This window comes from Pseudopodoces humilis, chromosome 7 (assembly GCF_049639895.1).
Source record: "Pseudopodoces humilis isolate 2021_Gansu_Grassland_sample_001 chromosome 7, ASM4963989v1, whole genome shotgun sequence".
In the NCBI taxonomy this organism is placed as follows: Eukaryota; Metazoa; Chordata; class Aves; order Passeriformes; family Paridae; genus Pseudopodoces; species Pseudopodoces humilis.
In genome coordinates, this window is record NC_142206.1 from 26,468,226 (window position 1) to 26,493,583 (window position 25,358).

The 25,358-nt window shown below is 41.0% G+C and overlaps 1 protein-coding gene across 1 annotated transcript in view; it reads right to left on the reverse strand.

Annotated features, from left to right (window-relative positions):
- LOC102109599 (cytosolic phospholipase A2 epsilon-like) overlaps positions 1–18,282 on the reverse strand; it is a 33,109-nt gene extending 14,827 nt beyond the window's left edge. The window contains exons 1-9 of the mRNA XM_088057432.1: positions 18,103–18,282; positions 17,530–17,847; positions 16,216–16,305; positions 7,575–7,647; positions 4,238–4,374; positions 3,640–3,771; positions 2,490–2,530; positions 1,101–1,143; positions 209–266 (exon numbers count right to left, since the gene is read on the reverse strand). Coding sequence (XP_087913558.1) covers positions 209–266; positions 1,101–1,143; positions 2,490–2,530; positions 3,640–3,771; positions 4,238–4,374; positions 7,575–7,647; positions 16,216–16,305; positions 17,530–17,847; positions 18,103–18,282 — 1,072 coding nt within the window. The remainder of the gene's footprint in view (positions 1–208; positions 267–1,100; positions 1,144–2,489; positions 2,531–3,639; positions 3,772–4,237; positions 4,375–7,574; positions 7,648–16,215; positions 16,306–17,529; positions 17,848–18,102) is intronic.
- Positions 18,283–25,358: the final 7,076 nt, after the last annotated feature.

Consider the following 25,358-nt stretch of genomic DNA (forward strand, 5'->3'; position numbering starts at 1 on the left):
CAACTTTATTGTGCATTTAATAGGCCTTATTAACATGTATCTGGATGATGTCATTGTCTATAACAACCTAATGTGTTTACCTGCCACTAACTTCACTGAACACTGTAAGCACTGTTTATTTCACTAACCCATTATATGAAAGGGGCATCTCCTCATATGTAAGCATGCAACAACTACTGGTAAATAGATAACAAAGCAAAAACCTTACTTGATTTTTGCTTCGTCTTCTCTGCCACTTCAACTTCCAAGCAGCAAAGTTCACGACACTGTGAAAGACAGATTGCAGGATTTTGTGAGAAAGACCATCACATCCCATCCTCATTATAGGGACCTGTGGACCCCTCAGCTGGGAGTAACTTGGAGTTCTGAATTCCCTGGCATCTCTGGGCTTTTTCCCATTAGCTGCTGACTAATGAAAAAGAAAATCTTTGGAGGGAGTTGTAGGAATTCCATGTGTGACAATGACTTAAGATTGAGCACAGTGAGAGAAATACACAAAAGAAGAAAATCAGGACCATTTTCATGATAGTAGCATAAATACAAAGGGTTAAACTAGGAAATAAATAAAGATATGTCACTGAGAGATCAAGAGTCAGTAGTAGGAAGGGTTTTCTGAAGAAGCATTGCTATTAGCATTTTGGGGATTGATTTTTTTTTGCGGTGTTCATTCTTCTTCAATATAATGTATTTTTGACAAGTCAGTATTTCATGCAGAACTTACCCACAGAGCATGGCTCATCTCCAAGGGAAGGAAAGGGCTGGGTAGATTATAAAAAAGTGACTTCACAGCCTTTGTATCATTGAGTTCTGATAGACAGCAGTACATTTTTTGAAGTACTAGTACCAGAGAAAAATTCTGTGTGTATATGTGTGCATGCATGTGGGTGTGTGGTGTGTGTGGTGCGGTGAAGTATAGGAAAAATCGGAAACAAGGAAGTATAGGACAAATGGGATATCTTCAATGAACAGGTAAATAAAATATCCCATTTTGAATGTATCTAAATAGGAAAGAAAGAGAAAGAATGAGCCTAACCTCCACCCTCCCTTTCCCTTTACATTAAGGAATCATTTAAAGAAAATATCTTGGGAAAGATACATACCACCAGCACTCCATTGCTAGCAATCATCTCATGAGGACCAGGTCTGGCAAACAAAATGAAAAATATGGATTTTTTTGACTTAAACAAATCCCTCTCATCTTTACCCAGGATGTTGCCCTTTCTTCCCACTTAAACAAACAAGAGTCTGAGAGACCCCAGCAAGTATGTAACAAGCTCCTTCCCTTGCTTGCATGGGCTGAGCACTGCTCTAAGGAGACAATGTGTAGCATGGTTGTTTTTTTACAGTGCAATCATCTAAAATGGAATCTCCTGTCAGGCAGTCAAACTCTTCTTACTGAAACATGTGAAATAAATGTATTTCAGCCAATACACCAGCATGTCTTTGTTGGGAATACAGTTATATGTATTTGCTGGCATGCAAATATTTTGACTTGCACGGGGACCGATGAGGATCACTGAATCCAATTCCTGGCCTGCATAGGACAACCCCAAGATTCACACCATGTGCCCGAGAGCATTGTCCAAATGCTTCCTGAACTCTGGCAGGCTTGGTACTGTGACCACTTTCCTGGGAAGCCTGTTTCAAAGTGGCACAGGGCAGCCAGTACCAATTACGTGGGAAAAAACCAAAAGCTTTCCAGACCATTCAGGTGAAGTCAGGAGATGGTGTGGAGCGACTTGACTTCTGGCCTTGGCTCCCTAAGAAGGAGGGCTGGCCTTAGACTAGTCACTTTATTTCTGCCAGGCCTTAGTTACCTCGTGGCAACACAGAGACAAAAATGGTGATTCATGGGTGGCAGGCTGACCATGCTGGAGAAGGAGCCTTACATCGTTACAAGAGTTCCCATCCCATTGTGATTGTGTTAGGCAGAAAGAAAACACAATTACTAGAATTCAGAGTACTGCAAGGGAAAACTGGAGGAATTGGAGATACACTGAAAACCTAACTAGTATGTTTCAACACTAAAACTGCATCCAATACATAACCTGAAACAGGCAATGGAAAATTGATAGGCAGGAATGCTCACACACTCAGAAAGCCTTCTGAAATGTCCCCAGGTAGATAAATCATAGAATGTTAGCTTGGGTTGGAAGGGATCTTAAAAGATCATCTACTTCCAATCCCCTGTCATGAACAGGGACATCCTCCACTAGACTAGGTTGCTCAAAGCTCCATCCAGCATGAACAGTTCCAGGGATGGGGCATCCACACAGTTCTCTGGATAACTGGTAGGTGTATTGTTGAGAGCAGCTAAGCTACAGAACAAGCTAATCAGTCAGGTGTTGGGGACTGCAGCAATAATGTAGGAGAAGGCTACTTTTTTTTACAGAAAAACCCAAAGCATGACTTCTAATACTGCAGGGTTTTTTGTTTTGTTCTATCATTAATGATTTTTGCATTTTTAAAATAGTCTCTGTGTCACTTACGCAACCTCCAATTTGAATTCAACCTCTAGTTCCTCCTTGGCCTGAAAGCAAGAACAAGATATTAAATGAAGCAGCTACATAATGCTTTGTCCCTTGTCTAAACCCAAGTCCCTAATAGGTAATATTGAAGTTACTGGTGGCAATGTGATTGCCTGTGATAAATACTTCAGACTGGGTGGTCTGAATCAATATTTCAGCCAGATGATTAAATGATTCCTTCCTCATCTCCTTCTGACTTTGTGATATCATCAAAACAACCTATACTTCTATTTCTTGGTGTGAAGCTGCTGCAGAAAAACAGTTTGCAGCTTCCCTTATTTTCTGAATTCCACCCTTTTCTTCCAACTATTCCTGGCACTGTCCTGCCATGACTTACTCTACTAGCTATTATCTTGGAAATTAAACATACTTTACACCCATTACTTTACAGTAATAAACAGAGAACAGTATAAGTGACTGATCCAGAATCAGTGTTATGCAAGCCCGAGTAAGGCAGTGCTGATTGTACAAGCTGGTTGTGAATGACCTAGTTTGGATACCAGAATTTGTCCCTGGCAGCAAGAAGATATTTGTAATGCATGTAAGATGCATGTAAGATATTTTGCTGATCTCATCCTTAGATCTCAAAGGGAATCAAGATTATTTTTCCCATTTTATAGACATGACACAGAAACAGAGGGAATCATTATCCATTCATAGTGGGACACACACTGGGGCAACTTCATGTTTGCCTTTTTGGAGTGACAGTAGACACAAGTAAAGGGGCAGGGGGTTATGAATTATAGTAATTACTCAGATTATTAATTCCATGGTGAAAAAAGTATACAGATTGTTCACCCTGCAACAGCTGTATGGCCTTGGTGTTGCTCAGAGGTAGCTCACAATTAGACCCCTCCCCTACCTACTGCACTGTTTCAGTCCTATGGTCTTTAATAATTTATAAAATATTGCAAAGGGGAATTCAGACTCTCAAATTCAGATTTTTTTTTTTTTACCATATTTTTGTGCTTATAATTTGAATGGCAATTCATGCACTCATTATTGGGATAAGTAATCCATGGCAGGTTCAGAAAAAATTTTGAAACTGCTCTGTAGCTCTCCACTGGTTTCATAGTTGCTTTAGCTGCTTTAGTTGCTAAGTTGTTCTCACATCTGGGCTAGGCTTGAAGTACAGGATCACTGTTCTTTCAAGTGGAAGTTTCGCAGTATCAAAGAGTGCACAGAGTAGATGGTCATCTGGAGTAGCAAAATCCTCATCGTACACTGTGAGCTCCAGCACGTTCTGGAAAAAGAGGGAGAAGACTTTGTTACAGTTTCTCAGGCTGGACATCAATAGCTCCAGGCAAAAGTATTGCTGAGGATGTACTTGAGAAGAAAAGTTGAGAAATTAAATACCATCCCCCTTTAGAAAAACATACTTAAACTGTATATTCATTGCCTAGATAATTTGAATTGCTGTAACAAAACACATTGGCTATACCTATACAGCTGCTTGGGTAACTCACAGAGTCTGTCATCTTGCACTGACTCGTAAGAGTCTCTTGTTACCCTAAAACTTCAAAACCGAGCTTGCTTTCTGGCCCTCCTACGTAACACCATTGAACAGACACAGGAACTCTGTCATCTCTGCTGTTAAATGCTTTGAGCAGTCTTCTATCGTGTGCCATCTCCTAAATAATTCTTGGGCACAGTTCAGAAGATACACAAAATCTTCAGGCTGCCTCAAACAGACAACTTTGGCTCCTTACCTTGACCTGACTCTGGATTCTGAAGTAGAAGGTTTCGTTCCACACTGGATTGTCAGAGTTTCTCACAGTTTTAGTGCGTGACCTTTCACACGTCGCCGTTGGCAGCCACAGGGACACGTAGCAATCAGCCTGGCTTACTGGGGAGGGGAGAGGCAAAACAATTGCTAACATGGCAAAGGCAGCAGTGCTGCAGGATACTGGAAAGGTTACTGCAGCAGCTGGTACCAAAAACAAGCAGAAGTTATTTAAAGACAGAAAAATCCAATGCAATGTAACTTCTCAAGATTCCCTTCTGAGAGAGAAAAAGCACAGACCACAAGATGACCTAGAAGAGGAGGTGGTTTCTGTCCTTCCTTGCATGACATGTTCCTAAACCAGGACAATAACAGACAACAGTGATATTGTGTGTAAAAAAAGAGGCTGAGAATTTTTTCTTCTAATCAGCCACTACAGTTTCTCAGCCAACAAGCTTTCCTGTGCTCATGTATGCTTGCACACACATACCAACCCCTGAGCTGCTGTCTGGTAAGAGGGGCTGGGACCCTCCTCCACTTTTTGAGAACTGAAAAAGGTCTTCATCTCTGCCTTGCTCTCAGTGATCTTCTTTGTGATGGTTTGTGAAAGGAGCTGCAGAACTACACCTGCTGTATGAGATAGCAGAGGCTTCCTCCAAAAGGAGCTTATTGAATTAGACATTGGAATTTAACTAATTGCCACCTACAGGAAGAGAGAAACCAAGTCTCTCTCCTAAAAGGCACCAGGAGAAAGTAGTGAAGGATTTTACATCCCCTTTCTCACAGGCATCTAAACTGAGGTATAACTCAAACAGCTACAGACAAAAATGCCATTTACTGTGTTTCTTCTTGGAGGTTATGCAAGGTACTTCAGCACTCTGAAAATCTCTCTGATTCTGTTCTCATCAATAAAATTATCAGCTATTATGTAGTGCAAAAGGTAACCAGCTTTGGGAATGGATGTCCTGCGATGTGAGACTTTTGAGAGACCAGTGATGGCAGCAGAAATGGAGATGATCCTGCAGCAGCAGGTAAGGACTCTGCAGGCAGGGCAGGGAACAAGAGCTTGCACACTGACCTGTGGAGACAAGCAAAATCTTGCCTGTCTGCAACAGGACCCTTTTTTATCTTCTTTCCTTTCCTTCTCCACCAAGTTTTGCCCCATGTCACCCTACAGCTACAGACTATCTCAAACTGGTTTGAGGCTGCATTTTATGCTGTTGAAAGTGTTCAAGAAGCCTTGCTGCTTTTCTGTCTGAGTGAGAGTGGAAAAAAATCCAGAACTGCTTGAAAAATTATGTATGCATTGTGATAGGTCAATAGATACCTTAATTATTGCTTTTCTCCTTTTTAAAATTATAATGCAGAAACAACAGTAACAAAGTTTAATTCTGTCAATCTTTTTTCTAAAAAAAGTTGTGGAGAAATCACGATATTCCTGAGTAAAAAAAAAATTCTTCTGATGGAAAAGTTTGTTTGGAAAATATGGTGTAGGCCCTAGCCTTCTCCTCCTCCTGCTCTATTTTACATCTTAGTTTGGCTTTAAAAATGAGATTCTGGCAGCAATTTCACTGTACCTGTCTAAAGTCATATCATCTGCTTTAATTCTACCTTCCCACCAATCTTGTTTCTTAGTCACCTTGTGAAAAATTACTCCTTATTCTTATTCACTTTCTTTGCCTCTTCCTTTTTTGCAGTGAGAGCTTCCATGCCCTCCTCAATAATTTCACTCTTAAGGACTGTAGCCTTTTCAGTCCCCCTGAATGTAAAAGTTGTTTTAGTTGTTATTCTGTTTCTGTTTTCCACCTGCATAAGTGTTTTTATTTCTTTTTTTTTAATCTGGGAAACTCCATGCAGACAATAATGTTTTGAAGAACTTTGAAACTGCAAAAATATGCATTTGAATATATCTGGAGAATCTAGAAGTAATGCTACTGATTTTAAAATGCATTAAAAGTGATTTTTGGTTACTATATGACTTTGGCTTTATCATTTGAGATCAATGACTGATGGCTGTTTGGCTGGCAAGTACTTTATTCTGCTGATGTGATTCATCATTCTTGTATCTTAACTGTACTTTGAGATACAAAGCATATCAAGCAATCCTTAATTATATGAGTAGATGCAGCCAAACCAGTCAGCTGTGTATTTAATGCAAAATGTTGCCTCAGTTCTGCTTGCACAACCTCTTTCTATAACCTCATTATTTGCCTGGTTGCCTGACATGCAGATGATCTGAGTCCCTGATGAGACCTTTCAGTGTTCTTGCTTCACTACACATGTGCCACAGCTGTGGACCAGGAGGGAGGTGCAGAGCGTGCAGCCCAGTGATGTGACCTAGGATACAGCTGTTGTCTCCCTCAGTCAGCGCTGTGACACCGGGAAGTCCTCTGGTGCACCTTCCAGAAACACACGTGACAACCACAAGGTAAGACAGGAATGGTACCGCATGGTAAATCCAGATCTTTGTCAATCAGAAAATCTTTCCTGACTCTTCATGCGCAAGACATTATAGAGCCAATCACTGCTGCTCACAGTGAAACAGGAGAATCAAGAGAATCATGAGGGTTACGTCATTTCCCTTCCATGCTCACTCTCAAACTAATTTCAGCATCCTTCCACAGGCAGTCACGTAAATCTATTTACTCAAATAAAACAAACAATTAATGTGTCAATTTTGTGTGAAACACCTCTCCTCAGCACACATGTGGATAGTCCACGTTCTTTTACAAAACAGTGGTGTTTTCCTTTCCAACCTACTCCCTTCCCACCACTTTCCTGCCACGAGATTCACACTCTTGCACAACTGCAAGACTCCTGCAGAAGCCTTAGAAAGGATGGGGCATCCAGCCCTCAGAACGTTTTTTTAACTGTTCTTTCAGGGTAATTAATGGTGGCATTAGCCTGGTGGTAATGATTGTAAAAAGCTTTTTCCTGTTCAATTCATCTTTGTCAGAGTGGAGACTGAGGATGTTGAAAAGGTTTGCTCCTCCCAGCCACATTTCCCAAGGTGCTACTACCCATCAGCAGAATTACCCCTTGTTTTTGAAAACATGGAATGGAGTCTTTCATCTACCTCTGACAGAAACTCTCCTTTCTTTGATAGAAAGTATTTATTCCCAGAAACACGTTCAAGTCTTGAAACTAGTGAGAAAGCAGCGAGAGAACAAATGCAGCAAGCAGCAAGGACTGACCTGGTTTGTAACAATTAATTTACATAAACACTGGGTTATTTCAGAAACACTAAGAAAAGATTGTTACAAAACTATAAAAAATATGATTTTCCTGTTTCCTGAGCTACCACTAAGAATGGAGATACTCACAGGCATCCACTCGCTGGAGATTTCTCATCCGGATGATCCTTACGGTCAACAGGTAGCAAGGAGAGGATTCTATCTAGAGAGTAAAAAGGGGGTCTGAATAAGCCTTTGGTGGGAAAAAAGTTTCAAATGTGCAAATAAACTGTGTGCCACAAAGCACAAATACAGTTAGTAAAACTTGGGTCAATTATCTCACTATTTTGCAGATAAAGCTTCTGTTTTTAAAAATGTCTTAACATTTTATATATTTCACTGTCTTTTTGTTTTGTTGCTCTGAGACTCCAGATGGCTCATCCAAACAGAAAACACAGGAAAAAATCCCTGACAATTTACACAGTCTGTGAAACACTTGCAAAACCTTTCACTTTGAAATTGCTGAGTCTAGACTACAACATAACTACAATAAGCCTCTTGAACACTGATGTGTTTATTGACAACCATGACAACATTGACAACCATGATGAAGTTGTCAAAATGCCATCAGTTTTAATCAGAGTTGCAGTCAATCCCCCCAGTAACCACCCATACAGTCCCATAGCACTGAAAAAAAGTGCTGTGGAGAACATCTGTTGTTGTGGACTCCCATGGGATAAACCTGAAGCACCACTTTTTAAGAGGTGTTTTTGCCTTCTGCTTCAGAAACATAGATTTCCTGCAATTTACAGTTGTACAAGAAAAAGTGTAACAGTAACTTGAGCTTTTGTAAATCACAACTATGAGACAAGCCAATGGCTGAAAATTGTTTCCAGAGGATTTAGGATTTAAAGATTTAGGTATCGGTTGCCTTTGTAGAAAAATAAAAATACTACCTTCCTCTAAAAAAACCCTGAAGACTGAAAGTGCTTAACTTCCTTTGTTCCCTTCAAATATCTCAGCCTTAATCTTCTATAAAGCAAGTCTCTCCAGGTTTTGTGGCTGCAGGGACCTCTTCCTACTTATTATTATAAGATAAATGTGAGTTCCTCCTTCTTAGGAAGATGATTTCCTGCTGGCTCATTCCATAAACTTGTCTGGCTCAGAGCTATCTGCAAAAGGCTATTTTGACCAAGCCAATAAATAAATCAACATTTCCTGTGGCTGTGACACATGGTTATTTCCTCACACTCCTAGAAACATTTCCACCTGCATAAGTGGTTACAGAAAAGCCCCACAAATCATTCTTTTTGAAAATTGCTATTTTTATCAATAGGTTTCCTCTTTTTTAGGAGAATCCTTCTATTTCTGTAGCACTTCAGAGACTTCTTATAACAACTATAAGCAAGCAGACAAAATAGATGTTAAAAAAGAAGCTGGAAGAACCTCACTTAAACCAACTTTTTTCTCAAGAGAACAGAGCGAAAGGGTCTATTTACAGGTGGAAAAATAATTATGCCTCTTTCATCACAACAAATTACTTTTTCCAATATGTGATTAGAATCCTTTATTCTCTCCTCTAACATATCATGTTATGTTAAAATCTTTTTACAGAGTTCTTAAAAATCATTGCTCTTTCCACTCCTCTTAAATGTGTCTCCAGAATCCTGTTTTTTTTCTTTTTTTAGTGCTTCTTCATGAAATTCAACCTAGGAAATCTATTTACCTTCTATTTCAATTGTTCTCAAAAGAGAATAACCTTACAGAAGCTGCAAAATTTTGCAGACAACTGGTGGAAGGATATGTCCTCAGAGCTACCCCATGCAAAGACACTGGTTCAGATTTTAGAAATAGTATAGCCATGTTAATACAGTTCTACACCCTGTTAATTTACCCTTCTTCTCAGCTGGGTAATTAGCAAAGGTGGATCACCACACTCACATGTTAGGAATGGGTTTAGGCACCTCAGCATATGCCCTAGAAGGCAGAAACTCATCGTTCCTTAGGATCTGCATAAACATGGGGGAAATTCTGGCAGCCATTTATCTCCAGATTGCACAAGGTGATGCCAGCTCCTGGATCAGCTCCAGCAACACTTCCTCTGACAAGTGGCATTGCTTGAGTGAGAACCAATGAAATCATCATTTGCAAAGCAATTTGCGATTCTTAGACCAGTGAAAACTTGGGTTGGGATTTGGGGTTTTTTTTTAGGGAATATTAGTTGGTTTCTGCCACCTTCTTCCTGGTTCCCATGCAATGACTTTCTAACATGGTAGCCAGATTTTCCCTGTGTGGCATGGGGAAATCAATTCTCAGAGATGCAGGATTCACAAAAGGATTTACTGAAATTTAAAAAAAAAAAAAATTAAAAAATTTTAAAAAATTAAAAATCAGTGGTTTAACAGAAGCTACAGAAATCAGGATGTGTGCTTGCACTAGGGGAGAGGCAGATGCCATCAGCCAGTTACCTGAGGAAAAGGCAGGAGCCAGGCGTCAGTCATCCTGACAGCCCTGGCACCTGTCGGTGGCGGTAGCAAAGACAATAGAGAGGGCAGAATTCACCTGGTGATCAGGCCTTGCTAGTTCTTCTGCTCCCAGGAGGATTTGCTATTTTAATTAATTCCAGTAACATCTTAAACAAAAGAAATATATTTAAATAGTAACTGTGACAACTATAACATGATGTACCAGGGTCTAGTTATAGAGACAAAGAAAATAGCAGTCACACGTGTATAAAACAAAAGACAGAGGTTCTGTTATTCTGCTTACTTAACACCTATTATGATATTTTTAACAAAAAAAAAGAGAAAAAGAAAAAAGGCTGCTGCTATATAATGAGGTTCCACATACAGAGAGGTTTCCACCACAGCAAACTGTCAGCTTATCTTCAATTTGGTGCTGCCCAGCTTGTGCTTGTGTGTGTAGCACATCTGTATGCAGTACAGCACCCTGAGGTGCCAGTGCATGAGTAGGGTGTACAGTGCTAGTTTCCCTGAAATCCCAACTAAATGAAGTTTTACTGGGATTCTCCAAACAGCAACTCCATCTAGTGCAGAACAGACCTCACAGTCTCTTCTTCTGATTTTATTGTGCTTCCCATAAAAAAGAACAACATTGACACTACTTGGCACTAAGTTACTATGTTGGTACAAGTAAGGGATTCCTCTGTCATGTGCATGATCCCCACTTTCTCCTAGCTGAGGAGTAAGAATTTGAAAACAGAAATTTCTCTATCATGAGCACTCTGGTAATGCAGGCTGTCTGCATTCCTGGAACATTTGTACCTCTGCAGGTCTATCTCAGGCCTCTTTAAAGTCATGCTTCTATTCAGGTGTAGGTATGTGTGGCATGCATCCATCTCAAGAAGCACTGCTGTAAATTACTCCACATTTAGCTGTAAAATACATCCTGTCCCAAGTGGCTGTGGAGCTCCAAAATGGCAGGACTCCTTAATGAGGCAAGAGTCCATGAGAGCAGGGAGTGACTCTACTTCTTTACCTTTTTTTTTTTTAACTTGGTTTTCTCTCGGTAGCTTGCTCTCTTCAGCCTTTAGGCTTCTTCATCTAACAGACTCTGCCAGCATGGATGATTGCTAGCTTCATCTTTCCCACTCGCAATACCAATAGTATGAATATTCATTCCTTCACTTATTGCAGACTACCCCAGTCACACAATTCCACAACGGTATTGTCAAATGTGTGCTGGGTGAATGCTTTTCAGTTTTGTTTTTTTTTAGTGTTAGGTACTTGGTTTACAACAGATGTTCCATCAGATAGCAGAATATTGTAGCTGCCTTCCCAAAACAGAGACCGGTCGTCCAACACCACCAATCCAGAGAAGAGAACTTGAATCTTCAGGAACAGTCAGTACATTCTCAGACTTGATTGTTGCTCTTTTTAGATTGGTGTTTATTCCAAAACAGTTATAAACTCACAGAAGAATAATGCAGAGATCCTGAAATTAACATTCAGTCTGTATGTGTGTGAAAACTGTATCACCATCAATAAGCAGGTATCCTCCAACCAGACACTCAACTGCTGATTTTCTACATGAAATGTGGAATGTCTTCCATCTGGTCTCATGAGTAGTGGTCTTTGTCATGCTGGGTGCAAAACTGTGATGAGGAAGCAAAGAAAACTATGTGCCACAGTGCACTGGTACCATTACCTATTTGAGTCCAATTGCATTGCGTAATATTCCACAAATCATCCTCCAAAGATCAGACAAGCTTTAAAAATAACCTTTAGCACAATCAAGCCTTTTACAATGACTGAAAAATCCCTGAAAAAACATGTGTCATCTATATATATATGTCGCCTTCCTCTCTATCCACACATTTTTCCTGCAATCACCCAGGAATAATTCCTCCATGTGTTTCCATATCATCTACTAGCTCAGCAGCCTTTCCTGGCAAAGATAGTTTCCTTGCCTTGTCTAAGGTATTCCTGCATTCCTGGCCCAGAGAAGCATTCTGCTGAGATGAAATCACTCCCAGGATGTTGCAGAGCACTCCTTTCTTAATTTTCAAGTGCTAATTTAACTAGATGATAGCCAGGGACCAAATCATTCCTTGCTGATGGTGCATCTAGAGCTGGTGGTGTGTGAAAGTCTATCTTGAGCTGTCTGAGAGCCAGGTCTCCCTACAGAGTGCATGTGAGTTTTTTACAGTTGTAGTCAGGATGCTTCAGGCTGTGAACATCTCTCACCAATCCCTGACCCAGCTTGCTACAGCCATGGGATGCTGTGGGATGTGCCGGGATCCCCCGTGGCAGGCTGCCCAGACCTGCTGCTCTTGGCCACCTCTCTGAACTTCTTCCTCATTCTTGACAAAATCAGGCTCCATGATGGAAAAGATGCTCTAATTGCTTCCTTCCTTCACCTCCTCCAGGCTGGGGAGGGCACCTCAGCCGAGGGCTGTGAGGCTGTGCGTGGGCATGCTGCTGATACTGACGATCACCGCTGCCACAGCAGTGCTTTTCACAAGCTGTGTGTTTCATGGGTTTTAGTAGAACAATTTCTCCTTCTCATCAGACCATCTTTTCACCAGGAGCAGCAGAAGTCTCAGTTGGATATCAATGAATTAGAAATACCCACACCCAGATGGAAAAGCCCCTTTGGGGCATACAGCCACACAAACCCTGGCTCCAGCAGGGGAAATTTTTCCACATCCACAGAAGCATGACAGGAACATGCAAGGTCACAAGAATTGTATCCTTCAGATGATTGCTTCCTCATACATATATCCATCATGGGACTCAGAAAACTTTTGAGGAATGACACTATGCACATTATACTGTGCTTGGAAGACATTTGCAGAAAACAAAACCTCAAATACTGATCAACACAAGATGGATACTCTCACTGCACAGTGATCCCATAAAAATGCAGAGATGTATAATATTTAATAAATAATAGCATTATTTATTATTTCTATTACTTATTATATAAATCTGCAGAGATGTATTATTTGATTGGTAATTCAGGCTAGTTGCATAGCTCTGTCAATACTGTTAACATTACCTTCACCTTTTAGTGTTTGCAGATGTTTAACAATCAGACTTCAGATATTGAAAAGCAGATCTATTTGAAAACTTTAACTGTTCAACTGCATGTTCAAAATTATTTCCATATGTGAAACTGTATCCAGAGCTATTGTCCATCCATAAAAAAAAAACAGTGCCTTTTTATAGTGCTCTGCCCTCCCTAAGTAGAACAAATATGACAGAAAGAAACTAGGCTGAGCATGAACCATTTGAGCTTTGAGACTCTTTACACCTAATTCCATATAGCTGTATAATTAGTGATTATGTCTGACAGCTGTTGAACATTTCTGGATTCTTATCCTCATTACCACAGGTCATGCATTGCACTCTGGAAATCTCTTTCTGACTACCAGTTCTCAAGGGTATTTATAGGTCTATCTCAGGTACAGATGTTTTGCATTTTTGATGTCAAATATGGATTAGAAAAACCATATTTCAAAGCTTTGAGCTGACAGGATGTGTCCTCATTTGATTTTATGAGGTTCATTTTTTAAGTGGGAGGTGTGCTGGAACATGTAATTTCAGCAGTCTGTATTTTAGGCAACCCCATACCAGCACTCAGGGTGGCAGAGGAGGTACCTGGGCTCAGACCAGCTTTTGCAGCTGAGCAGAGCTGCTGCTGCTGAAGCCATGCTGCTGCAAGCAGTGTGGGGCTGGGGGTGGCTCAGGACTTGTCGACTCGTGCCTTTCGAGCTGATGCTGAGGCTGGGGCTGGAGTTGCTCCTGACAGCAGGCTCTAGCCCCTGTGGGAGTCAAGGAGCCCATCCCCAGCAGGGACCCAGCCCTCCAGCCCGCCTCAGCTCCTCTTCATATTGCCAAGCCCAACCTGCACCAGAAGCAGATGTCACAACTTGCTCCTATTCTTGCTCTGCAGTGTGGCAGCTCCCCACTCTTCCCATGATCTCAAGGGCTGCTTCCAACTCCTAAAACCCAGCAGAAACCAGAGTTCCTGTTTTGCACAAGGGTGAGAGTTTATCCTGTCCCTCTTCTGTTTAAGGGCAGCAGCTGTCCCAGCTGCACAAACCCTGAAAGAACAAGAAGCCCATATCTGGCAGGGAAATGAGGTATGACTTGACCCAAGAAGTGATGCATCTTAGCCTTATTAAAACATGGCTCATGGTGAGTTTAGAACTATGCATCCAATTGTTCCCCTTCCCTCACATGCATTATTATATGAGGCCTGCTGCAATCCCCAAATATTTTGGTATAAACACTGATGTCTGAAATACCAGAAATGGCTCCTCCTGTTACTTTAGCATGGATCTAAGTACCAGCCTAGACCCAAATAATACAGATTTCTTAACACAGATAAAAATCAGCATGTTGATGTAAAGACACATGCAGTTGCTGGCAAATGCTGTCATATATTTCTAACAGACAATTCCTCTGAGCAAGCAGATACCCTCATATTTAAGTCTTCTGGCAGTTTCAGTGATGAAAAATTAATATTTGAGGAAAAACTAGGAGGAGAGAAAAATGTATATGCATCCTTTACATGAACGTATGATTGTTGATATAGCCTAATAATGATCATGCAAGTGCATAGGATGGAGAGTGGAATTGTGAACACAGATGAAAACAGAACCTCTGTAACCACATGCAAAAACAACTCAGTCCATCATCAATGTATTGTCATGAAATTTGTAATTTTATACTATAAAAAAGAATCCTTCAGTATGAGATAGGACCAATGTAGTGGTCTAGAAGAAGGTTATGGATATATCAGATGATTCTTTTAGTCCGTTACTGTCACATCTGTACCATTGAAATTTAATGACCATTAAATATCTTTGATCTAAAGTCTATATCCTGAGCACACAATGGAAAAACAAACACATTACTGTGTGGGATTAAGAAATGGAGAGAAGTTACTTGTCAGATGTATAATTATTGTAAGTAATTATAACCCAGGAGCTCAAATCTTTTTTCTTCCTCTCATCATGCTTTTAAGTTCCTGACCTCTTGTAAGGAACAGATATTATACCAAAAACTGATCAATAAAATTTTTCTGCCTGCTTTTACTATCTACATAATTCTTCATCCTAGACATGGTCCAGAATTTTAGTATCTCCCCAGGCTGTAGATACCAGACATTGCAACCTAAATATTTGTAAGATGAAATACCACAAAGACCCTAAACTTATTATACAATATATCCTGTGAAAATACAGTCTAATCTTTTAACCCCACTGGGGTTTTTTTAATAGTAGTAATCCTAATGCTGGGAAAACACAATAGCTAAATTTTGAAGAGTGCTTGTGAAAAAACAAAGAATATTGTGAATATGAATAAGAAATTGTTTAAATTTGTGAGCACCCAAATTGCAGCAGAACTACTTGCTAAGCAGCTTATTACAAAGCTCACCTGTGTGCCTATTCACAGTATGACTTCAACTTTCAGACAAAGCTCCATTTCAGCTTCATTTTGCCTCAGTAGAACTTGTCTGCATGAACTATAGGGCAAATTTTCACAGAATTATCTGCCTCAGAAGCAGGCACTTCATGGGACAAAATTGTTATATGAATCATTCTTAAACTTCTCCATTGACAGATAGGAAATAATGCCCAGACTCACTGCACAGTAGCAGAATGAGAACTCACATCAAAACCAGTAATTTCTAACCAAAAAAAAAAATCTTTGGCTGACACTCATGCACAAGAAATAGCCCTATCACTCATTTTACAGAATCCCACTACAGTTTCTTTCCTGATGGAGCACAGAGGTTGCGAAAGATCAGGGTTCAACAATCCAGACCGCCTCATAAATTGCAAGGATGGAGATCACTCTACCAAAGACATTGGCAGCAGAGCATGTCTCACTGTCACTTTTGGTCCTTTCAGTTACAAAAAGTATTGTGGAACAGAAAGCTCACCTGTGGATTTCTCTTACAAGTAAGTGAGGCATTGAAATACTAAATATTCAGCCTGTTCAAAATAAAATGTAACAGAGGAATAAAACAAGCAATTATGGAAACCGAGCCACCTGGTCTACTTGAAGGTGTCCCTGCTCATTGCAGGAATTTGGAACAAGATGATCTTTAAAAGTGCCTTCCAACCCAAACTATTCTATGTTCTATGAAAATCATAAACGTAAGAGGAATAAAATTATTCAATTAATAGATTTACAGGCATTTCCCTTGTAACACTCAAGCTGCTGCCATCATTCTTTATCTACCTGAGACTTCTCCCCTTCTGAGAAAAACAAAACCCTTAGCATTCTTTGGTTCTAAATTCTCTTGTTCTTAATACCTTGAAATCACCTTGGTCTGGCCCAGTACTGTCAGCATTCCTTCTTTGCCATTCACCATCTCCCAAGGAACCAAGCCCTGAGTTTCCATCCTGAAGAAAGGAAGAAAAAACAATAAATGATAATGTTAAAACAACAGCAGCAGCAGCATTACCAGGATAGATAATTAATTTCTACTTGCAATAATTTATGATGAAACCTCGATTAGAAGGGCTGTTGGTTACGCCCAGCTGTGTTACCGCACTCAGATTAATGGACAAACTACCACATATTTTGGTGCACACTGGCACAAAATCCATGTCAGGGGTATCCTTTCAATGAGAAAATGAATGAAGACCATCACAGCTGTAAGATATCTAAAAGGTGTCTCTACATTAATCCAGTGGAAAAGGTTTGCTTTTTGTTTTGAATGTGATCTTCTAGCAACCTGTTCCTGCTCTTAGCAATACTAAAGCTCAGTTTAAAATATTCCAGAATATCTTCTGTGAGTTTGAACACAGAATGCAAAACACTGCAGTTGTAAAATTTTAAATCTAATGTTTCAATCTCTTTCAGGAAAGAGAAGCTCCAAAACACCTCTACAGTGTACGGTGCCACCTTTTGAAGCACTTTATAGAGCACCATTAAAGGACAGTATCTACAAAGAAATGTTGAAAATATTCTGTTTTCAAAGCACTTCCTGAAGTGATGTGCCTTCATCCAGTCAGGGAGCACACAAAACAATGCATAATGTACTACAGTTAAAACTAAATGCAAATCTTGAAACAATGCAGAGAATGCAAAGCAAAATGAAAAAATTCAGAACCGAAAAGGTAATGTGTAAGTGAAATTCAATTCTCTATTCCTGGTCTCTATCCTGCCCTTATGCCATTTTCAGTAACAAAAAAATGTGTTTGACACATTATTATACATGTAAAATCCTGTTATTTATACAGAAATATGAAAATTTTAATAAAAGTAGCATTTAATTGCAGAAGAAAAAAGGCTGACAATTCAGTCCCCTGAAGGATGTTTCTCCCCCTGTTCATTTTTACCCCTTTCTTATCTTTTTTTTGGTCCTATACTACTCTGACTTCTCTCATTTTGTCTATGAAGATGAGATATTTGGCTCTGGTGGATTCAGAAGGACTTTTTCCACTGTCAGCCTTGAAGAGAAAATTTCAACTTAAACTCCTTCAGACAGAGGAACTGCTGTATAGTCCCATCAGACAGCAAATTTGCATGCTAGCTTGAATACAAACACACTCACAAAGCAGGATTTTGTTTTCTGTCAAATGCAGAGGACCTTAAGTGAAACTTTAAAGCTGTTTTCTTACCTCTAGTGCATTTGATGGTATCATGGTCTTCCCTTTATTCATGTAATAGAGTGTTTCTGGCTCCTCCATGGGCAGGAATCCTTTAGACATGCTTTCAGGATACAGTCCTGGCTCCTCCATGGGCAGGAATCCTTTAGACATGCTTTCAGGATACAGTCCTGGCTCCTCCATGGGCAGGAATCCTTTAGACATGCTTTCAGGATACAGTCCTGGCTCCTCCATGGGCAGGAATCCTTTAGACATGCTTTCAGGATACAGTCCTGGCTTCTCCATGGAGAGGAATCCTTTAGACATGCTTTCAGGATACAGTCCTGGCTCCTCCATGGGCAGGAATCCTTTAGACATGCTTTCAGGATACAGTCCTGGCTCCTCCATGGGCAGGAATCCTTTAGACATGCTTTCAGGATACAGTCCTGGCTTCTCCATGGAGAGGAATCCTTTAGACATGCTTTCAGGATACAGTCCTGGCTCCTCCATGGGTAGGAATCCTTTAGACATGTTTTCTGGGTCTACTCCTGCCACCTCCATGGTCAGGAATCCTTTAGACGTGTTTTCAGGATCAACTCCTGGCACCTCCACGGGCAGCAATTCGAGAGAGATATTTTCAGGCTCTACTCCTGGCACTTCCGTGGGCAGTGGTTCTAGAGACATATTTTCAGGATTGACTCCTGGCGCCTCTGTGGGGAGCAGCTCTAGAGACACGTTTTCAGTGTCTGCTCCTGGTACCTCCACTGGCAGCACTTCCCAAGACATGTTTGCCGGAAGTACTCCTGTGGGAGTCAATGACTTGTTATTTTATAAAATGACCTGAGGCCCCACCCATGTCATCTCTCTAAGTAAAGGGCTCCCCTCCCACTGCGAAGGCAGTGGAGCACCGAGGATAGAGTGCTCCAGGTGAGGACCTTACAGCACCACAGCCAAAAGGAATCTGGTACCTTCCTCTGGCTGGGAACCTCTCCCAGCCTGCGCCTGCCCCACGGGTCCTGCGCTGCTGCCACCCATTTCTGTGTGTGCAGAGCCTCAGAATGGAGGGTGCTGCCACCGAGGCCTGTTCCTTCTAACCCACTTCTCCCCTGCCCTGAGCAGGGACGGCTCATGGCTGGGGGAAACTGGACCCTGAGGAAGGCCTGTGCATCTGAACAGCTGGTGGTGATTTCCCTGCCTGCTGGCACAGCCAGTGCACGGTGGTCAATGTCTCCCTGTTGGCAGGGGGACCTGAGCTCGGTGCCTGCAGAGGGGCAGAGCCCTGTGGCACACAGGAACCCCTGGAGATGTCCATCCCACTGCCTGACAGATCACTGCATGGGCATGCAGCTCCCAGATCCTCCTGGGCTGCTCCCATTCCTTCCTCCCAGGGGAGAGGCCACGGTGTGGGTGCAGGGCCCGGACTTTGTTTTTCAGGGGTGATCTGTAACTAGAGGAGGATTTAGGCTAGGAGCAGCAGCAGCAGAGTGGGATAGGACAGCAGGGGAGAAGGAGGTGGATGCTTGCAGGGGGTAGCAGATGTCTTGAAGTCAATGCCTATGGCTCCAGGCATGACCCAGGATTATTGCTGCACCCCGCAGTATCTTAAATACAGCAAAAAAGTGACAAGAAAATACATAATAGCTGTGCAAAGCAGGTAAGAGTTATGCTTTTATACATTTTCTAGAGAAAGGCAGTTGAACTTTTAATAACAACTGTGAGAAACTCCTGTCAAGATGAATGGAATACACTATCCAGTGGTTAAGTTTTATCACTTTTATTTTACAGAGATTTGTTCAACCAAAGAACATGAACAAGAGAGCAGATGAACATCTCCAGGCTTACCCAATGGAAATTACCATCTTCAAACGCAGAAAAACAAATGAATAACAAACTAGAAGCTCCAGTAACAGGAGGCTGTGTCATGGCATCTGCATTTCCAGCATGAAAAGTAGCTCTGCCCACACTGGAAGTACAAGAGCATCTTTTGGCCTCAGGTCACGGACACTCCGAGCTACATCCCGGAGAGCTCCTTTTGCAGCTTAATTTAGAGAACAACAATCATTCGGGGGGGGCAGGGAGGGGAAAAGGATTTGTAGGGGTTTGTTTGTTTTGTTTTTTGGGTTTTTGTGGGGGTTTTCTTGTTTTGCTTTGTTTTTTAAATCTGGTTAGAAAAGAAGACCTGGTTGACCTTGGAAAACCTGCCATGTGATAATAAAAATACCAGGATACTCGTCATTAGAGTGGAACAACTTTCCCAAGGCTGAGTAGTTGAGAGAACCATTATCATAACTGATGATAAGCGATGAAAATCCCTCTAAAGTTGGTGAACCATAAGAAAGGTGAGATTCTCTGTCCTCAAGGAAGCCTTTGGAGAGGAAAGATGGATTCTGTGTGCAGACTTCCATGTCTGCAGAGTGAATTCCCCATTACAGGCACACTTGGCTATCTATAATGATCTGTACAGCCTTCAGCTAAATCAAGGTACTCTGCTCCCATCTGAGTCACTCCACAGGGAACAACATAAATAAAGAAAACTGCAAGGTTCTCATTAACAACTGAACTAGTGCTATCTCATTTAAAAATCTGAATGTACAAAGCTGGATGGTTTCAACTTTTAGAATGAAAAGCAGATGCTTCAAGAGGAAATATTTTATTTCATTACATATTTGAATAATTTAAGGCTAGATGAAGGAAAACAACCCACTTGTTTCAAAGATCTAAATGTAGTTGCCCTGGCAGCAAATTGCGCACTACTCCTTTAGCGTAGTGATATCACAGTCTTATCTGTTTATCACACAGAATGTGCCAAAATCAGCACAACTTTGTACTTCTACTGCTTAGGTTTCTTACTCATCCTGCAACACACTTTGCAGAAGCATCACTCCCTTGGCAAAGGTACCTGTATTACATCTGACTGCAGAGACAAGCTGTGGAGAAATACACTTCTATACAGAAAACAGTATTGGAGGGCAGAGTCAGATGGGAGTTCTGGAGTTCTGGCTCAGCTACATCCTCTTCCTGCAGGAGTTGTGTCTTAGGCCACCATTGTGCAGTTAGTGAAGGAAGGAGATTTGGAGCAGGAGAGAAAAATCACAGGAGACAGGGGCATTACTGCTGTTCATTATCCTACCCCGGAAACAAGAGAAAATGAATCTTCTGGGAAATAAATGTTAAAGCTAAAAGTTTAAAAGTACTAGAATGTATTCTTGTTAAGATCATACTGAGGAAAGTATGGCATTTTATATCCATTGTATAGATGCATCAGCATTTGTATGCATCTAGCATATAACTAGAACAAACCTCTGATACTGAGAGGTATTCCTTTCCCAGTAGAGGTGCCACCATCATTAACGACTTCATACATCATTGCACTCACAGTTAAATACTTTCATGCTACAGTTACTGAGGCACTGGATAAAGCCCAGAATTTACCATTCCAGTCTTAGAGCTGCCTAATTGAAGTGCAAATTTATACTCTGTTTCATCTCTCTCAGATTCTATGCATGTTACAAATGTACAGTCCTCAGTGGTTACCTGTAGAGTTAGAAAGTCCTCTGTGACTGGAGTTCTCACTTTGGGATGTTTTCTGCACTTGGAGAAAGTTTCCCAGGATTAGAGTTCTACAGGAGCAGTTCCCAAAGTTTTTTGAATCTCTGTTCATTCTCCACATTGCTGCAGATTACATGCAAGTTTATCCTATCCCTCATGAGCTGAAAACCAGCACAAGTGCAATATGAGCAGTACAGTTCTTCCTCCCCATGTCCAAACCCAGGTGTGGGTTACAGGCCATCAACCCCTGCACCAGCAGAAATCATGGGCCAGAGATTAAGAGTGACTAGAAAAGGTGTTTGTTAAACATCTATGAAGGATTTTCTGAATTATTTTCTGTATGTGGGACCAAAGCATTTAATCTTCAACAAATTCTAGTCTGTCATATTGACTGTTAAAACCAACCATTATTAAATATCCTATATTTACAAAGTAGATAATAAGTTAACAGAAATGGAGCTGAAGGAGGAATTTGGAGCATGAGTTGCTTTTAAGACTGGATGTCATCCAGCTGAATAGCAGAAATTGCAAAATTGGAGAAACAACTTGCTCAATATTTAAAAGTACATATTAACAGATGTAGAAACTTGCAGCTCCTTACTTGATAGTTATCAGTTCTTAAGGATGCTCCATTTCCTCAGCCAAAGAAATTAAACAGGAAGGGAGCAAACTAATATACGGAGTATTAGCTGAAAAGAGAAGGCTGCAATAAGCAGTAGTTGGCAGGAAAAGTTAGCCTGCTAGAGGCCAAGGAACCATCTTTTCCCAGTGTTTAAGGACAGGAAAAAAGAAGAGAGAGCTGGGAGCTAGGAAGTACTCACAGTGTGCATATCAGGTAAGCCCAGATGGCCAGAACCATGGTCAGAACCTCAGCATTTAGTGCCATGACATTTTCTAGATTAGAGATTTTTAGTTATTTTTCTTTTTAAAGGACCAGCCTATTAAGACTGCTTTGAAAAAAATAGAGGAGTGATATACCTTTATCTCTGTTTTGAATGCTTGTGTCCACTGCCTTTTAGTTCCTGATTTCCTCTTTCTTTTCCTCTTTCCATTCCCTGCCATATTTTCTTTACAATTGACTTCTTGGATTTCAAAGTGTTTTCTTTCTTTGTCCATCTCAATACCTCATAGCTAAAATGCCATTTTCCTCTTTTTCTCAGTTATTATAATTTGTTTTTTCTTCTATCCTTTCTCCCTCCTCATGTTTTATACCATCTTAATCTTACTTAACCATTCTTAATCTTTCCCCTTTGTCTCATATCTCCTCTGTACTGTAATTGTTCCTCCAGAGGCTTCAGGTTTGAATGATGGAGGTTTGGTCATATTTGGGACAAGCATTAGGGCAGCTGAGATGAGGCTGTGACATCTGGATGAGATGTCCAGCTGCATGGAGAAAAGGAGATAACAATAGTGGGTTAGAGGGAGTGCAAAGGAGACCTCAGAACCCAAGGTGACATGAGACACGACAAGATGTCATATCACAGAGTTTTGATATCATGAGCTGGAGGTCTGGGAGGAGTGCTGGAGAAGTACTTTATGGACACTGCAGGTGTGCTGGGCTTTAGCAGGAACCCTACAAGGGAGAGAATTTCAGGAGGAATTCAAAGGTTCAATGGCACAAATGACACAGAACTCTCAGCCATTTTAACTGTTGACCAGCATACCATGACCAGGGCAGAAGGAAATAAGGCCTTGGTGGCCTCCTCTGCAGTGTTATCACTCCAGTAAGACAGTGGGATATACGCTGCACATACGCAGCAGAGCTTTACATGTAAAAAGGTTTTAGTACACGGTTTCTAAGATGGGAGTTCTGTTCTACCACCCATATTCTCCAATATCTGCTGTGGCAAACACATTTCCTATCACTCACATGGTGTAACCTGTAGTCTCATGTATGACTAGTTCACTTCTCTCAGAATGTTTGCAATAATCTCTTGTTTGATCACTCCTTGCACTACAGGATGGCACAAAATGCTGCTGCCTACCATCCCATTAGGTCCTGTTTCTTCAGTGGCACTCACCCAGTAGGACTGCCCAAGTTCTCATGTGCCTTGTGAGGAGTTCAAGAATCCCACTGCTGCTTTCCTTAGGTTCCTGTGGTCTGAGTCACCTCACTGAGCTGCTCAGTTCTTCATGCACCTTTGTGATAATCAGAAGGGCTGGGGCACAGCTGCAATTGCATACTAATCCCTTCACTTACTATAGATAATGAATAGGTAAGAAGGAAAAGACAGACACAGAAAAGATTCAAAACATATTAATTACAACTAAGGAGGTCAGCATGTTAGTGTTTATAGCTCCCATTACCACATGCACCAAGAGCTCTATCTATTAAAACATTTAGGAAAAATTAACTCCTGCTGGTACTAACACCATGGTACAGCATGGGCCTAGATTTTTGCAGTGCTCTTCTCCCCTCCAGTTAGTTTTCTTCTTCAAAGTGATAATTCCATGAGGTCACTCCTCTTTCCTGTAAAAGGGGCACTCCCAACGTGCAAAACCAAAAAGTGCTTTTGAATGCCCACATTTGAATGCAGCTGTTACCTGCATTCTTGTAATGCTTCAGTACAGCCCAGAGTCAGAGCATAGGAAATATACCCCATTAAATGCTGAGCCAGAACGAAACAATGCCAGCAGACAAAGCCACACAAAACCTCCCTGCTGGCCTGCAAGGACAGATGACAAGGATCTCCTGCTGGGAGGTGGAACAAGCACCCTAGCAGGTACAGCAGAGAACACCTCAGTGGCACACTGAGTAAATGGGGCTTCCCACTGTTAAACCAGCAAACAAGAGAACATCAAGGGAAGCAAAGAGGTATAGTTAAAGGCAGGAGTGGGAAGAGAGAAGCAGGCTTCTTGAAATTTGGTGTCATCAAAGACTTGGATGGCAGGGGTAGGAACTTCATTTGCAGCTCTTGGAGGCGCCTGAAACCTCAGCTGTAAGATGGCAGTGGGGAGGAGTAGCAAACACGTGTGTCACACCAAATGGGGCTGTCATAATGATAGCCAGGGAAGCCTCGGAGGGAAGTAGAGCTGGGACAGAGGAGAGGCAATGCCCAGAGGGACCAGGTGACTCAGCAACAGAGATCACAAAGAGGGGAGCCCTTGATGAGCACCAAGTAAACAGCCATTTCAGCACACCAGAGGTTTGAACCCAGGCTGCAAATTGGATAAAGGTGTGAGGGCTGGAAAAGCAGCCGGGGTAAGGACACAGCACACCTAAAGGGGCTGAGGTCATTGGAGGTGAGCATGGGAGACTAAAGACAGCAAAAGCTAGAGGAAGACAAGGCATAAAGGAATGATTGAAGGAGAGACAAATCATGATAGCAGGAAGGAAGATCACTTTTTAGCCATTGAGAAGCTCATATTTAATATTTAATTAAAACTTAATTTTATACATTTGCTATGATACATTATTCATATCTCTGTGTTTGCCAATACATGTTACTTCAGCACAGACAATCTGCTGCATTTTATTTAAATTTTAAGTAATTAAGGGCAACCAATACTGACTGAAGCATTGTATCTTTTTATTTTAGATTAGCATCTTTGTTGTAATGAAACAGGTTTACATAGTATTTGTCTTATTAAAATTCTTTCTAAAGGAAATAATTATTTTGGTCTTCATCTCAAAAATAAGCAGTTTCAACAATTTACCTTGTGCTACTTATAGTAGTTCCATATATCCTGTGCTGCTTTTAGACAGGCAGGGACTCACAAAATCATGTAATTACCCATGAATTACCCATGGATATCAGTGTAGAGCACTTAGCTTGCCTTCTCACCAGAAAACTTATCTCTCAGCTTTTGATGTTTTAATTCTCACAGTATCCCATCTTAAAATAACAAGAAATAGTATGAAAACCACTGAAATTAACAGGACATGGATACTGAATTGGATCATCTAAATACCATGAATGTTCAGTGGAAAGTAGAACCGTGGATTAGATAGTTATACCTGTACTGGAAGAGCTGATCCTGACTCACAATATGGCTTGAAACAGTAGTTTCCAAGAGATTTTCAAAACCTAATACTGCTGGTGTAATAAAACCTTAGCATATGGAAATATGGAAAATGTGTATTTTTCATGTGAAGTCTCAGATTATCTTTTATGTTTAGCTTGGCAGATAATTGCTAGAAAAAATTTCTTTGTGACAATATAAGAAAATACAGTTTTCATGTTCTTTGAAACTGCATTTATCATGTATTTTTCTGTTGCACTAGATTTGGAATAAATTAAATATCTGTAGCTCATTTTTCTTCACTTCATATACAGTTTTTAGTAGCATAACAAATTTTGAATCTGTCCCAG